This window comes from Halichoeres trimaculatus, unplaced genomic scaffold (genome assembly GCF_033239565.1).
Source record: "Halichoeres trimaculatus isolate MK-OKI-2021-1 unplaced genomic scaffold, fHalTri1.1 fHalTri1_scaffold_13, whole genome shotgun sequence".
In the NCBI taxonomy this organism is placed as follows: domain Eukaryota; kingdom Metazoa; phylum Chordata; class Actinopteri; order Labriformes; family Labridae; genus Halichoeres; species Halichoeres trimaculatus.
This window is the reverse complement of record NW_027437191.1, coordinates 34,895,122-34,908,788: the sequence shown is the minus strand read 5'-3', so window position 1 is coordinate 34,908,788 and position 13,667 is coordinate 34,895,122. Positions and strand designations below refer to the sequence as shown.

General features: G+C 40.5%; 1 protein-coding gene across 3 annotated transcripts; it reads left to right on the top strand.

The window, feature by feature from the left end:
* The first annotated feature begins 5,804 nt into the window (after positions 1-5,804).
* tmem181 (transmembrane protein 181) lies at positions 5,805-12,816 on the top strand. Of its 3 annotated transcripts, none has more exons than XM_074685288.1 (17): positions 5,805-6,207; positions 7,547-7,650; positions 8,618-8,685; positions 9,041-9,131; positions 9,216-9,334; positions 9,460-9,576; positions 9,677-9,757; positions 9,845-9,944; positions 10,287-10,417; positions 11,432-11,523; positions 11,609-11,666; positions 11,749-11,851; positions 11,946-11,997; positions 12,087-12,169; positions 12,269-12,358; positions 12,440-12,506; positions 12,629-12,816. In XM_074685288.1, the coding sequence occupies exons 1-17, from the start codon at positions 6,074-6,076 to the stop codon at positions 12,711-12,713; spliced, it is 1,575 nt and encodes a 524-aa protein (XP_074541389.1). In that variant the 5' UTR covers positions 5,805-6,073; the 3' UTR covers positions 12,714-12,816. The 3 variants fall into 3 exon arrangements, with proteins under 3 accessions (XP_074541389.1, XP_074541388.1, XP_074541390.1); XM_074685287.1 differs by having other exon boundaries at positions 5,807-6,207; positions 9,457-9,576; XM_074685289.1 differs by lacking the exon at positions 5,805-6,207 and adding an exon at positions 7,116-7,237 and having other exon boundaries at positions 9,457-9,576.
* Positions 12,817-13,667: the final 851 nt, after the last annotated feature.

Below are 13,667 nucleotides of genomic sequence, written 5' to 3'. Positions count from 1 at the left end.
TCTTTAAATAACTTGAAAACAGACATTTTTCTGGAATGCTCAGGTGGATGTGGCTCAGACTGAGTCTAAAAAGACATTTTTGACCTAAGATCGGACAAAATCCCTTGCTAAGATTTAGTTTTTTGCGGTTCAGAGGATCAGAGAGGCAGCGTTCGGTGTTTTTGATGCTCAGACTCAGACGTTTCAGTCCCTGCGTCCCGTGCCTTCTCATGGGAGACTGATTCCAACACTTAGATCATCTTTTAAACACACACACATTGCATTTAAAGACATTGTTTTCTTAATGAAGCTCGAGCTGAGCCTCAAGAGATCTCCTTTTAAAATCCCCGCTCATTTAATCACCGCTCCTCGTCCTCTGGCCTTTTGGCAGTTTCCGTGATGTAACAGGACGCAGCAGCCAGCGCCGTGACGCCGTGACGCCGTGGCCTTGGGAGGAAAGAGAAATCAGAAGCAGCTTCAGCTCAGAGATTCAAGGTTTTCTTTCTTTAAATCTGGAGCTGACAGCGTGAGTTTTGATATTTGTGATGCTGCTTTTATTAAAATCAATATTACTGTTCAAAACACCAGAGGACAGAGTCAGGGCTGCTTTAACTCCTTCAGATGCACAGAGAAAAAACTTTAAACCGCAAAAAACTGAATCTTACCGAGAGTTTTTGTCTGATTCTCAGACAAAAACTCTTGGTAAGATTCAGTTTTTGCAGCAAACGAACATAAAAACCAGAAAAGTCTGACCTGTGACGTGTGAACAATGCTACTTTGCACTTTGAATGTACATACGTTGACGTGTATATCCATGTGAATGCTGAATGAGATTAGTAGGACACGGCGGCGGCGGCGACCAGCTCGTGTTGGGAGCTGGACTGGGCGGGGTCCAGCTGGATTGACGCACAGGAAGCTGTGTCGTTGTCAGGCAGAGGGACCAGGTCAGCCATCCTGGACTCCATCCGATAACATGTGAATCCACCCGGACCCCCCCCAGGTGCACGGCCCTGCCAGGAGACGCGTGACCTCTGTGGTCTCTTAACGTAGCTAGACGTTTCTGTCTCTTTGGTTTTTGAAAATGTGACTTTTGGAGCGTTTGAGTGACTCACCGACAAAGAATGACGTAGTTTGTCTCCTGTCGGGTCGGACAGGGGGCGGAGTCTGACAGGGGGCGGAGTCAGGCGTAGGTGATAGTTTGAGATGAATGAGGAGAGAGGAGCGTGTGAAGGGGTCACAGGTGTGTGCGGCGATGCAGTGATCCTCTTAAACATTGTTTTTAGCCCAGCTTACTCCGTCATATGAGGGGTCACTGACCCTGAAACTGAGACACGTAACCACACGCCACGACACGCCACGACAGAGCGTGTTATCTCAGTCACTAAGCTTCAACGGGGACTCTTCCTGAACAAGGGATTTCAAACCAGTGTGTGATGGTGGACGGGTGGTGGTGTGTGTGGTTGATAGGATTATTTATTTATTGTTCCTGTGTAGTCTGTTCTGCTGTCTGTGAAGTTTGTGAAATTAAACTGTGTTGTTTTCATCGTTGAGATGATTCAGATTAACAGGGTGATATAAACCTGGACCTTCTGTTATTCCCACTGTTAAAGTCTAAACTCAAACAGGTTTGAATAAAGTATTTGATGTGTGAGGGAATTTTGTTTTTTAAAAGTTTGTTTCTCGACTTTAAGAAGAAAAGTTTCTGACGTGTGAGGGGAAAAAAGTCATTTTAAGGATTTCTTTCTTTCTTTCCTTCTTTTTTTGATTTGTTAATGTCACTGTGACGATGTGTTAATGAAGATATTCCCCATAATGAATGTAAAGCATTACAAATGCATAAGAAGCACCTTTAAACATGCATTATCTAATGATTAAATCACCCAACGTGAAAGAATAAATGAAAACATGATGAACATCTGGCGTGATGTGCTGTTTGTATCCTGTGTTTATCTCTAGTTTATGTATTAAGGTTTTGGTTATAGTGATTAAACTTGACAGAAAGAGATTAAAGAGGCTCAAAATGATTTTAAAAAGTTATTAAAATGACAACATGAATGATTTTAGGGATTCAAAAAGGGACATTTTATCACTTTTTTAAGGTACGTGGTGTGAAATGACCATGACAGCTGACTCACTGATCTGTCCTCTTCTCTCAGCTGATCAGCCGTCAAACAGTCGCCCCCTGCTGGTGGTTAGTTCTGACCCAGTTATTGATCTAAGCTGCTTTGGATAGATACACACACACACGCACACTCACACATGTAACCCCAGAAAAACAGAGCATCTTACAGCAACAACAAAGAGCTGAATTTCTCTGTTAGCTGAGAGATGGATGAGGGACTCGTTCAACATTACCTATGTGTGCTAATTTTATCCCAGAGGACGTGTGAGTGTAATGTTATGTATAAAATGAGATAAAACACAGAGTGTAGCTAAATAAATCAATGAATCATATAAAGCTGTTTCCCTTATTGGACTGAATCATCTGGAAGAGTGACGTATAAAAGTCACCTAAAGGCAACAGGTCGCTTCTCGCTGATGTCCTTTAAAGCTCCCATCTCCTGCTCCTTTCCTGCAGTTTAATCTGGATCATTGATGTCTTCATGAAATGGTAGTAACATGTTTTGGTCCAAAAAGCCAATAAATCAAGCACAGCAGCATTGTTTCCAGCCTCTCATAGCCCCTCTGTTCAGAACGCTCTGATTTAGTGGGCGTGGCCTTCATATGTAAATGAGCCACCGCTGATACCGCCCCGCTCTTCCACGTCACTGAGAGCGGCGCCACGAGCTCCGAGTGCACAATGTTTAGAAAACAGAGAAGCTCCTTTACCGTAACATTACAGGCTAAAACAACAGGCTAACTGCAGCTAAAGTTAGCATCCTGAAGCTAACACAGAGACAGGGGGGACACTGAGGAAAAGCTCTTCCATCTGCTCCACAGCACACAGCATTTAAAATACTCACATTTCCAGGGTCCCAGGTTTGTTGGAGGATGGTTGGTAATGCGCCTGGATTCAGGACCAGTCTATTGGCTAGCCCTCTGTTGGACTGTCCAAAGTTGGAAAAGCAGTCGGCCGTGAAGTGACTAGCACACACATGCTCAGTTTTACTGAGTGTAGCTGGAACATTTCCTGATAAATGAACTCTAGACACTTAGTCTGTCTTCTTCTGAGATGGGAAGCTTGAGTTTCCCCCTTGTCTGTTGACCGTGTGTCAAAACCTCTTCCTGTCTGAGGCTGTTTGTTGTTGTTTGTTGAGTCAGGAAATAAAGGAGCTGCTGGGCCCAGTGAAGGACTAAAGTCCCGTCCTGTTATCAGGCCATGACGGCAGAAGTTGTTGATCTCCACAGAGCGAGCAGAGGTGAAAACACGGCTCAGAGTCATGACACACGTCTGAGTCCTGCTCATCCTCTCAGCTTTCTGGTTTAAATATCCACCTCTTCACTAGTCATCTTACGTCTACTTTGATTTATTTTCACATCAGGCTGAGTTTATTAGTCTCTGTTTCTGTGCAGCATGATACAGCACTGTTCCTTTTTTAGTCTGCTGGATTACCTGTTGGCCGTGTGTGTGTGTGTGTGTGTCAGGTGTGCAGATCTGTGTGTACCTGTGACACAGCACATACGTCCTCTTCTTAAACGGCTCCTCTTTAACCAGCGGAAGAGCTTAGCCCTGATTTAAACGCAGCCTCTTCCTTGAGCTCATTAAAACACCTCGTGTGTGCAAGAGCTAATTATTTTTTCAGGCTCCTAATGCTGCAACTCAGGTGTGTACTGACGTGCATTAACACACAAACACACACACACACTTTTTTTTTTTTTTTTTTTTTCCAGTGGGTTGTGTTTGCTGTCAGTGAAATCTGTCTCTCAAACATGTAGGGTGGAAGATAGTGGGGGGAGAAACAGAAGCTAGAGCTGATGGTAGAAATCTTTAAAACTACTCTTATTTATTTTAAATGGTCATGTTTGGTGACGGGGAAATCTTATAGAGAGAAATGAAACAAGATTCACTCACACATGATTTCTTTATGACTCCCTGAAAAAAACTGTTCTTTTCTGAGCGTGTAATATAGCCTACTCTTTTCATTAAAAGGATATATCAAGCTTTAAATTGTCATTACATGCAGCAATATTCCAGAAACAAAACGCTTTAAGAAAGTCAGTGAGCTCACACGCTTTCACATTTAACCCAAATTTAAGACCCTTTATCACAGTTTATGTAATTCTTAATCTGGAATCAGTTCATTAAAGCTTCCCTCAGTGAACGTCTTCTCTGTGAACATAATTAAAGCTTTAATCTCTGTTCTTGGCCAACAAGTTGTGATGTGGTCCCGTGGGTCTGTGCTGGACGACGCTGTGACCTGGGGGAAGCTCGTCAGATGTTGAGTCGCGTTTGACCTGAAAACAGCTCCTTCCAGCGGGAATACGACAGGAAAAAAGAAGATTGTTGAATTGAATTGAATTTATTTATTTAATAGGGATGATGCAATTTAACATAGTCCCATCACTAAGTATGAATCTGACGGGCTGCACAGTTTAAAGCAAATGCTAATTTCCTACTCTTGTCCCTTGTTGGGCCTTTAAAAGTCAGAAAATGTACAATATTTAACAGCATAAAATAATAAAAAAAGTTTACAAATCAACAATAAAATACATGTTCACATCAAAACAAGTAATTACACAAACCAGTTCAAAATAAATAAAATTAAAAAAAAAAAAAAATGTGGCAAACTAAGAATGATCACAGTTCTGATTTGCTTTAAGCCAGCACTTGACCTTTGTAGAGAAGAGTAAATAAATAAATAAATAAATAAATTTATCAAAAATAAATATATTAAAAATAAAATAAAATAAAATAAAATAAAAATAAAATAAGATAAAAATAAGATAAAAAAAAAAATAGATAAATAAATAAATAATGTCATTTGCTTTTCAGTTTAAATAAGAGCATAGCATGACCGGGTGTCTTTAGTATGGTTATGAAGGTAACATATGTCAAACAAAAAACTGAGCGATGTCTGAATAACTAATCTATATTTCAAGATTGTTTGGCCACCTGGGGCAGCAGAGATAAGTTTAGTCAACTACAATAAAATTTTGTCATTTGTTAAGTTAAATGCAAAAAGAAAAAATGCTATTCTATGTCTAAACAGTTTAGATTTAATTATGTTGAAATGCGGAGCACTGAACTGTCTTTATTCATTTGTTGTAGCCCTTCTGCAGAGTTGATGAATGTTAGTTTCTTATTTTCTGTATTTCTGCTCTTCTTTAGTCTTCATTAGTTATGGAGAAAAATATCTGCAAAGTGCTCCTCTGTGCCTGTCAGCTTTTACAAGTTATTTTTCTCAAGTTTGGTGTCAAACATCTTTCTTCTTCTTTATCTGACCAAAATAACCAAGGGTAAAAACTAATAAAATTATAGTATTTAGTGTACACTAAGTTGTACACCATACACATTAATGAAAAGAGTAGAAAAAAGACAAAGGGGAAAGCTGTACTTTTAAGTGAATTCATTTTTAAACTTTTAGTTATCGTGTTTAATTCAGTAAAATTTGTATTTGTATATTTGGATTTCCATGAGTAATCCTGTGCTGCATCCTGTGAATAATGGTGCAGTTGTTAGTGCTGGTACATTCACGATGCACAGGTCAGTGGTTCGAGTCCAGGCAGGTGTTTGGGTGCATGTTGTTCCCGCCATTTGTAGCTTACCAGAGATGAAGTCTTACTCACAGTTTGATTAAATTAAGCTGACCGTCTTCTTTAATGTCATCACAGTAATGATAGCCGCTAACATCCGTGTAACCTCCCGGAGGACCACTTCCTGTCCGTATCCGCAGCTTCTGCCTCTGTCCGTGGTGCTGAGCTCTGGTCACGTGACCCCTCTTCCCGTGTGTTTCCCGGGCGCTTCCGCCCCCTCTTCATCTTTACGGCATTTTTTCTGTCATTGGACCCACACAAACAAAACAGCTAGGGCTGCATTTTCAATTATCCTCGGTGAAACAAGCGGAGGCATCGCTGTTGTGTCCTCTGGAGGCCGCGGCTTTTTTCAGCAGCGCCATTTTCAGCCGTCAGCCGGCTGCTGCTGCTGCCTGTTATCATGGACAACGACTACTCGTCCGGCTTGGAAAACCCTCTGTACAGCGAGCTCAAATACTTCTGTAGGAAGATACAGGAGGCCTACAACGAGCTGAAGGAGGATCTGACTCCTTATCGAGATGATCGTTTTTACAGGTGGGTCTCTGTCCTGCTACACAAAGACAACCTGTCTGTTTGCCTGTTTACTGCCTGGGACTATTTTTGCTTTTTGTCGTTATTCATTAATTAGCAATGTGCAAACTGACTATAGCGGTATTTGTTTTGTAGATGTTTGCTTTAATATTAAATGGCAATGAGGATGGTGATTGATTCATGCAAATAAATCAGTTCAGATTATAAATAACATCAAAGGAACAGAACAAAGGAACATTTGACGACATTTTATTTTACCTCCCTCCCATTTAAATAAACTATAATTGCTCAAATGGCTTGAAATGTTTGGCTGTTCTTACACTTAAACGTCTCCGCGGCCTATTTTGCTTTGATGGGCAACAAGTGTTACCTTGTAAAAGGTGATATACTCCTATCAATATGAATGGTGATAAAACATTTGATTTCTTCACTGGTATTTTGATGTTGTTGAATCGAATTATTTGCTTACGATTCTGAGGTTAATGAGTAAATTTCATGAGGGTTCATTACAAATTAAAAATCCACGTTAACGTGCGACGTATTGCGCGTGCGCAAGGTGTTTCCTTAGTCGAAGCAGACTCAACAGGAAAAAAAAACAGGCGTTAATTTTAGACTTTGTATTGTACCCTTATGAAAGCCCATTCCCATCTGTGGAAATAGGGTAAAAAAATAAATAAATAAAACATAAAAAATAATGGTTTATAAACCATAATTATGAGACAGTATCACGTAATTGTAACCATTATAGTCCCTTACTTAATTCAATTTATTTATCTAGTATTTATATTGTATATTTTTATGTATAAATCATTTTAAAGTCAAACGTGCTCATGTTTTGTACATGTATAATAAAGTTTTTTGATCATAAAAAAAACCCCTCCCCTTTGGCTCTGAGTCGTCACGTGACCGCAGTGAATCGATGACGTTGCTCTCCAGTTGTCGCAGAGTGATGTTGATACACGGATGTGGATTCTCTGTGAAATTTTAACGCTTTTTCTCGGTATCGAGACCGCGACCCGCTCGAAATGGAGCTGTAAGTGACCTGCTTTTGTCAGCGGTGTTGTTTTAGTATGGTTGAGATCTATCTGTGGTGTTTAAATGTGTAAATAAAGTGACAGATCGCTGTGTGCTGCTCGTTTCTACCATCTGCTACTGCTAGCACTAGCTAGCATGAGCAACAGCAGTGTTGACATATCCGCATCCAGGGACTGTCTCTGGTCCAACTGTATTTAACACTGAGCAAATATTGAGCCCGTCAGTTTTTCCGTTGTACTCTTTGAGCTACAGCAGCAGACGTTTAGCCTGTGTGTGTGTTTTATCTCTGGGTGTCTCTGTCTCACAGATTGGCCCCCATGCGGCTCTACACCCTGTCTAAAAGACACTTCGTCTTGGTGTTCGTATTGTTCCTGATCTGCTTTGGCCTCACAGTTTTCATTGGGATTGCAGGTATGGATAGTTTTATATGTTACTGCATGTAGTTAATGAGGCCTTGTTGACCTGCCTCCTCATTTTATGGAAGGACTCAGAAGTTTGACCAAGTTTTTCTCATTGCAAGTCCATCTCCAGTGTCTGCAAATACTACTAAACAAATCCAAGATTTTTTTTTTTTTTACCCAAAAGAAGACAGATCCTGCTTCTTACTTAAAGCTGCTTCCTGCTTGTCTCTTTTTTCATTTTTTAATTGATTTTTTTTTCAAGATGCATAACAATAATAATGATTTCACCTGTGATTTTTCAAACATTATATAGACTGAAGGTAAAAAATAAAAATGAAATAAAATAAAAATAAAATAAAAAATAACAGAAAAAAGACAAAAAAGAAAATTAAATTAAAAAATGAAAATATTTAAAAAATTATAAATAAAATATAAAATAAATGATACACACAATTAATAACAGGTCAACCCAAAGTTTGAAGAAAAAAGAAAACTGTACTCTTCCTGCTCCTCATACATTTATTTTGAGTCTATGGTTACTTCTCATCATATGACTTGTTTTATGTAGGTTTCATTTCATTTTATTATGTCTTTTATAGGTAGCTTATTATAATATTAGGCACAGGGGCTACAATACAATACAGATGGAAACTGGCCTTTCAGCTAACTCTGGCATATATACCGAAATGTTGATTAAAATGTGCTCCCGCTGTGAGTTGATAAATAAATAAATTGATTAGAGACACACACTCAGCCTGGGTGTTGGTCAACAGAGCCTTGCATCTATAAACTACTTTTATCAAACAGATAAAGTTTACAGCCACGAGGGCAACAAGACAAGATCAAGATTGGTTTTGCAATATTAACTTAGATACAGTATGACTCGTAGAAATCACTTCTTTTGCCTTTTATTTGTCTTTATTATGAGGGGAATGAATTATGAGACTGCTTTCATGATATTTCTCTTTTTTTTTCAGGTCCCAGAATAATTTCAGCTCAAGAGCACAATGGGGAGCAGCTACTCGTCAAAAACGCCTCGATCAAGGTGAGCTAACGTGGTGTGTTGTATGCTAACTTGATTATTGGGCAGTATTCAGTGTTTTACAGCTTTCTGGATTGACCTGGAGATATAGTTTCATCTTTTCTGAAGTAAACTGAACTCCATAACTTCCTTGCAATCCTAGATCTTTGTTTTTATCTGTCTCCTGCTTGATTGAATGTGTTCATACTTCCTCCAGTCTTACACACGTCTTGGTGTCATTTGTGGAATTTTGTTATCGCTTTAAATGAAAAGAGAAAAGAGGATTGCAAACAGGATCATCTTGTTTATGTGAAGATGTCCGCCTTGTAAGTCATTATTGATAAGGAGAGTGATGATGTCATCCTGGGTGTGTTTTCAGACGGGGCCCTTTAACCTGCTCTCTACGCCCCTCACCACGTACAACCAGCAGCTGTGGCTCACCTGTGTGATGGCAGCTGAGCACAGCAACAGTAAGACCACAACATCTTCCTACCATTAAAAATTAATATGCTCAGCTTCAGATAATAACGTGTTTTTACTTCCGTCTGTGTCAGTGGGAGACTTCAAGCAGCCTTTTGAGATCTTCGTGGAGCTGAAGGGGGTGATGTCTGATGCCAGCGTGATGCACATCAACAAAGTGCACCAGAAGTCCAGGACGCTGCACTGTGGAGCTGTAAGTGTCAGTCAATAAAACAACTTCCTTTGTCTCTCCTCTGTACGCTGGGTTGTTGTTGTTTTGGGGTGGATCTGGTTGTCATGGTGATTTCCTGTTTGTTCATTTTTTGGTTTTCACAGCAGAAATGTGATGAGATCATCGTGCTCCATCTGGGCTACCTGAACTACACGCAGTACCAGGTCATGGTCAGCTTCAAAGGCCTGGAAAACATCACGTACGACATCAAGGTCAAGTTTGTGGTAAGAGACACACCTGCAGGAGTTTCTGTGATCCTGATCCTATCCTGAACTCATGAGTCTGTCACAGCTGTTTTTTTAATCATCTTTGTGTCTCCCTCAGTGGAAAACATACAACCCCACGTTCTCCCAGGTGGAGATCTGGTTCCGGTTCGTGTTTGTGGTCTTGACTTTCATGGTGACGGTAAGAGCCCAGAAACTCTTCACTGATCCTCAGCATGACTGAAGACGTGAGGACGACTCTGACGTTTTTCTCTGCTCTGTGCTGCAGTGTATGTTCGCTCACTCGCTCAGGAAGTTTTCCATGAGGGACTGGGGCATCGAGCAGAAGTGGATGTCCATCCTGCTCCCTCTGCTGTTACTCTACAACGGTTTGTTTCCACGTTTCAAACACTTTCAGCTTTTAGTTTGGACTGAGTCTTCTCCAGGTTGGAGCTCATGGTGAAATTTTTAGAATAAGTATGTTGATTATTTATATTTTTAACATTTTTATTCATCTTTGCTCCCTCATATATACAAATCTCAGTCAATAAATCAAAGTCATTACATACAGAATTTATAATCAACATCTACAGCCGCATAAAGAGGAGATCCTTAAAAGATAGAAGGAAAATAAATGAATGAAAATACAGCTTCTTCATAGTGAGAGACAAATATGTCAGATTTGTTTGTTTGTTGTTTGTTTATTTGTGTCTCTTGCTTTGGCTCCTCAGACCCGTTCTTCCCGCTGTCGTTCCTGGTGAACAGCTGGTTTCCGGGGACGTTGGACGCTTTCTTCCAGGCCCTGTTCCTGTGTGCCCTGCTGCTCTTCTGGCTCTGTGTTTACCACGGCATCAGGGTTCAGGTCAGCGCGTTACGCTCAGCCCATGTCCGTCACTGCATTACATCAAAAAAAAAAAGGAGGGACTCGTTATCGGGGCGTGATAGACTTTATATAATCTCAGATTTGTCTTTCCCTACTTTGAAGATAACCATGTAGCCTCTCCTGTTTTTTTAAACAACTTATACCACAACCATAAATTGTTATAAACAAAAAAACAAAACACTTTCTTTCAAGGACGCGTTTTTTTTTTTTTTTAATAAATGTATTTATTTATTGTGCAGACTTTAAAAGGCGTCATGAACAGTGTACAAAAATATCTCCACGTGAGAAGTCTGACAGTTTTTCTTTTTCTTTTTAAGACATTTCTCCAAGATCTTAACAGACAAAACACAAAGTATCCCTCCATCCCTGCCAACCCACCCACCCAGGTGTGCTATGCTCACTGTACGGGATAAATAGAAAGAAATAACAATTTAAGGAAAAGAAAGAGAGAAAAAAATTAAATTGATTAATTTAAAAAAATAAAAAAAATAAAGGGGAGTGATAATAATAATAAAAATTAATAGCAGAAACAAAAGTAAGCGGTCATAGTGGTAGCAGCAAGAGTTAAAGCAGTAAAAACAATGATTGCCATAAATGAAAGTGGTGATAAAACATTCCCAGAGTAAAATAAAAATTATTAAATAAAAAATAGATAAATAAATAAATAAATAAATAAAAGCGAGAAAAAAAGAGAAAGAGGGAAGTTGACAGCAGATGTCTCAATAATAAAATAAAAAAACACAACATACTGTTCAAAACTTAGACTTCATGAAACTGAAATCATCCCCAACCAACCCTCCAAAGAAAACCAAACTTTCCCTGAAAACTGTTCAAGAGTCTTTTTATTTTTAACAAAAGAGAAGTCCTCCTTCGCCTCCTGCACTTCCTGCTACAAAGGTTTGGGCTCAAAAATCCACAAAATAAAGGAAAAATAGAGACTTGAGCTGTGAAAACCACAGGTCACAGACTGACGTTGGCGTGTCGTCTCCACAGGGGGAGAGGAAATGTCTGACCTTCTACCTGCCCAAGCTGATCATCGTGGGTCTGCTGTGGCTCTCAGCGGTGACTCTGGGCATCTGGCAAACGTAAGAGCAGCTTCACATACGTCCTCATTTATTCTGAGTTAGAGACAGGACTGAAGGTATTCACTGTCTGCGTCTGAAACTTTAGGGTCAATGAACTCCAAGACCCCACGTACCTCTACAAAGTGGACATAGTGAATTTTCAGGTGAGTCTCCTGCTCTCAGTAGAAACATGAGTCATATCCTTTTTCTCCTTCAGCTTTTTAAACTCTCTCTTTCTTTCTCCAGGGGATGAAAGTCTTCTTCCTGATCGTGGTGGCCGTCTACATCCTCTACCTGATCTTCCTGATCGTCAGAGCCTGCTCTGAGCTCAAAAACATGCCTTACTCAGGTACCACAGCCGTCACTCCTCTCTGTCTGGATCAGCTGGAGCATCTTTTATCTCTGACTAAGCTCACAGTAATTCATGATGTGTTTCTCTTCAGATCTTCGCCTCAGGTTCCTGACGGCGCTGACGTTTGTGGTCCTTGTCATAAGGTTTGTTTGCAGTAAACTTCTCCAGCCTTGGATCGTGTTTTTTTAAATCAGAGTTTGTTTTGATCCTGTTGCTCCTGTTGCTCCTCCAGCATGGTCATCCTCTACCTGAGGTTTGGGGCCAAAGCGCTCCAGGACAACTTTGTGGCTGAGCTGTCCACTCACTACCAGAACTATATCCTTTAAGTGGCCTGGTTTTGATTTTACTGGACTTTGAGCTGCATGTTGTCATGGTCTCAGACAGTCTGAGGTTTTTCATTAACTCCAGGATCACCAGCTGAGTTTCTGTCTTTCTACGGCCTTCTCAACTTTTACCTGTACACTTTGGCGTTTGTGTATTCCCCCTCGAAGAACGCTCTGTACGGTACGGTAAACAGCCCAGGTGATGATCATTAAAAACAAATGCTAAACAATGAACTCAAACTGTTTCTGTTGAATGTGGCAGACTCCCAGCTGAAGGATAATCCAGCTTTCTCCATGCTCAACGACTCAGACGACGAAGTCATTTACGGGTGAGTGTGTGTTTGCTCAGCGGTTGTGTGAATTCCTACTCGAGAAGTGAATAAACCATCTGTTTCTCTGTGTGTGTGTGTATGTGTGTGTGTGTGTTTTTCTTTGTTCCTTTGTGCTAAAGGAGCGACTATGAGGACATGCCTTTACAAAACGGACGCGCCATCAAAGCAACGGCCAAGTATCAGGACGAGAGCGACAGCGACTGATGAGGTCTGCAGCCTGTGGGACGTTCCTCCTTCGTGTCATTACTACACAATGCCACAGACTACTGTATTGTGTGTGTGTGTGTGTGTGTGTGTGTGTGTGTGTGTGTGTAAATAAGGAGTATTTGGTGAAGAGAAATGATGGAGTGTATATAAATATATTTTTTAGAAAAAGGAGAAGCTCCTCTCGACTGAATGTACTGTACTTTTACTAAAAGTTGGGGCCGGCAGCCGCTCACACTCATTTCTTTGCTTTGGTCTCCACGGCGACAAGGGAAGCAAACACTTGTGTCGATTAATTTTTAACTGGTTTGTGAACACTTTTCCGTCATAGCCAGCATTTCTTTACAGCCTGAGAGTTGGAACTGAACGGGAAAAGTGCGAATATCACTTGGATTTGTGTTGTTGTGTAAAATGATCTTCGATGCTTTGCTTTGAACCGTTGTTTCTCTGAACTTTGCACTGGGTTGTTTGATGTCTCTCTGCGCTCTGACAGTCTGAGACCAGCAGGATTTGATTCCTCTGGGCCAAAGCTGAGCGGCGTCAGACCGGAGGTGGAGAGAGACATTAGCCTTTGCTACGTTGCACTCTTTCAGGAGGGGGTATTATGCCTGTTGAACCCAGCATTCTGGAAGCCTCACTCACTGTTGTCCGCAACAGTTGTGTTTCCCTCCTAATTTTGACCAACTGGTGATGTCACAGTTTGATCAACTCTCATGTTGATCTCACTAAATTCTCACTGTCAATTCGAAGCTTTTCCCAACTGTAGTGTTAAAAGTCAACATTTAATTTGATATTAGTGAAATCTAAAAACAGCATAATACAACCTCTTTAACAGGACATCGTGACTCTTCACCTCTTTAAAAACAGGGACTCAAAGTGCCATAAAACTGCTGGCCAACACGTAGTTTGTAGACATGCTAATGAAAATACAGAGAGCCTTAACGTAATAAAAAA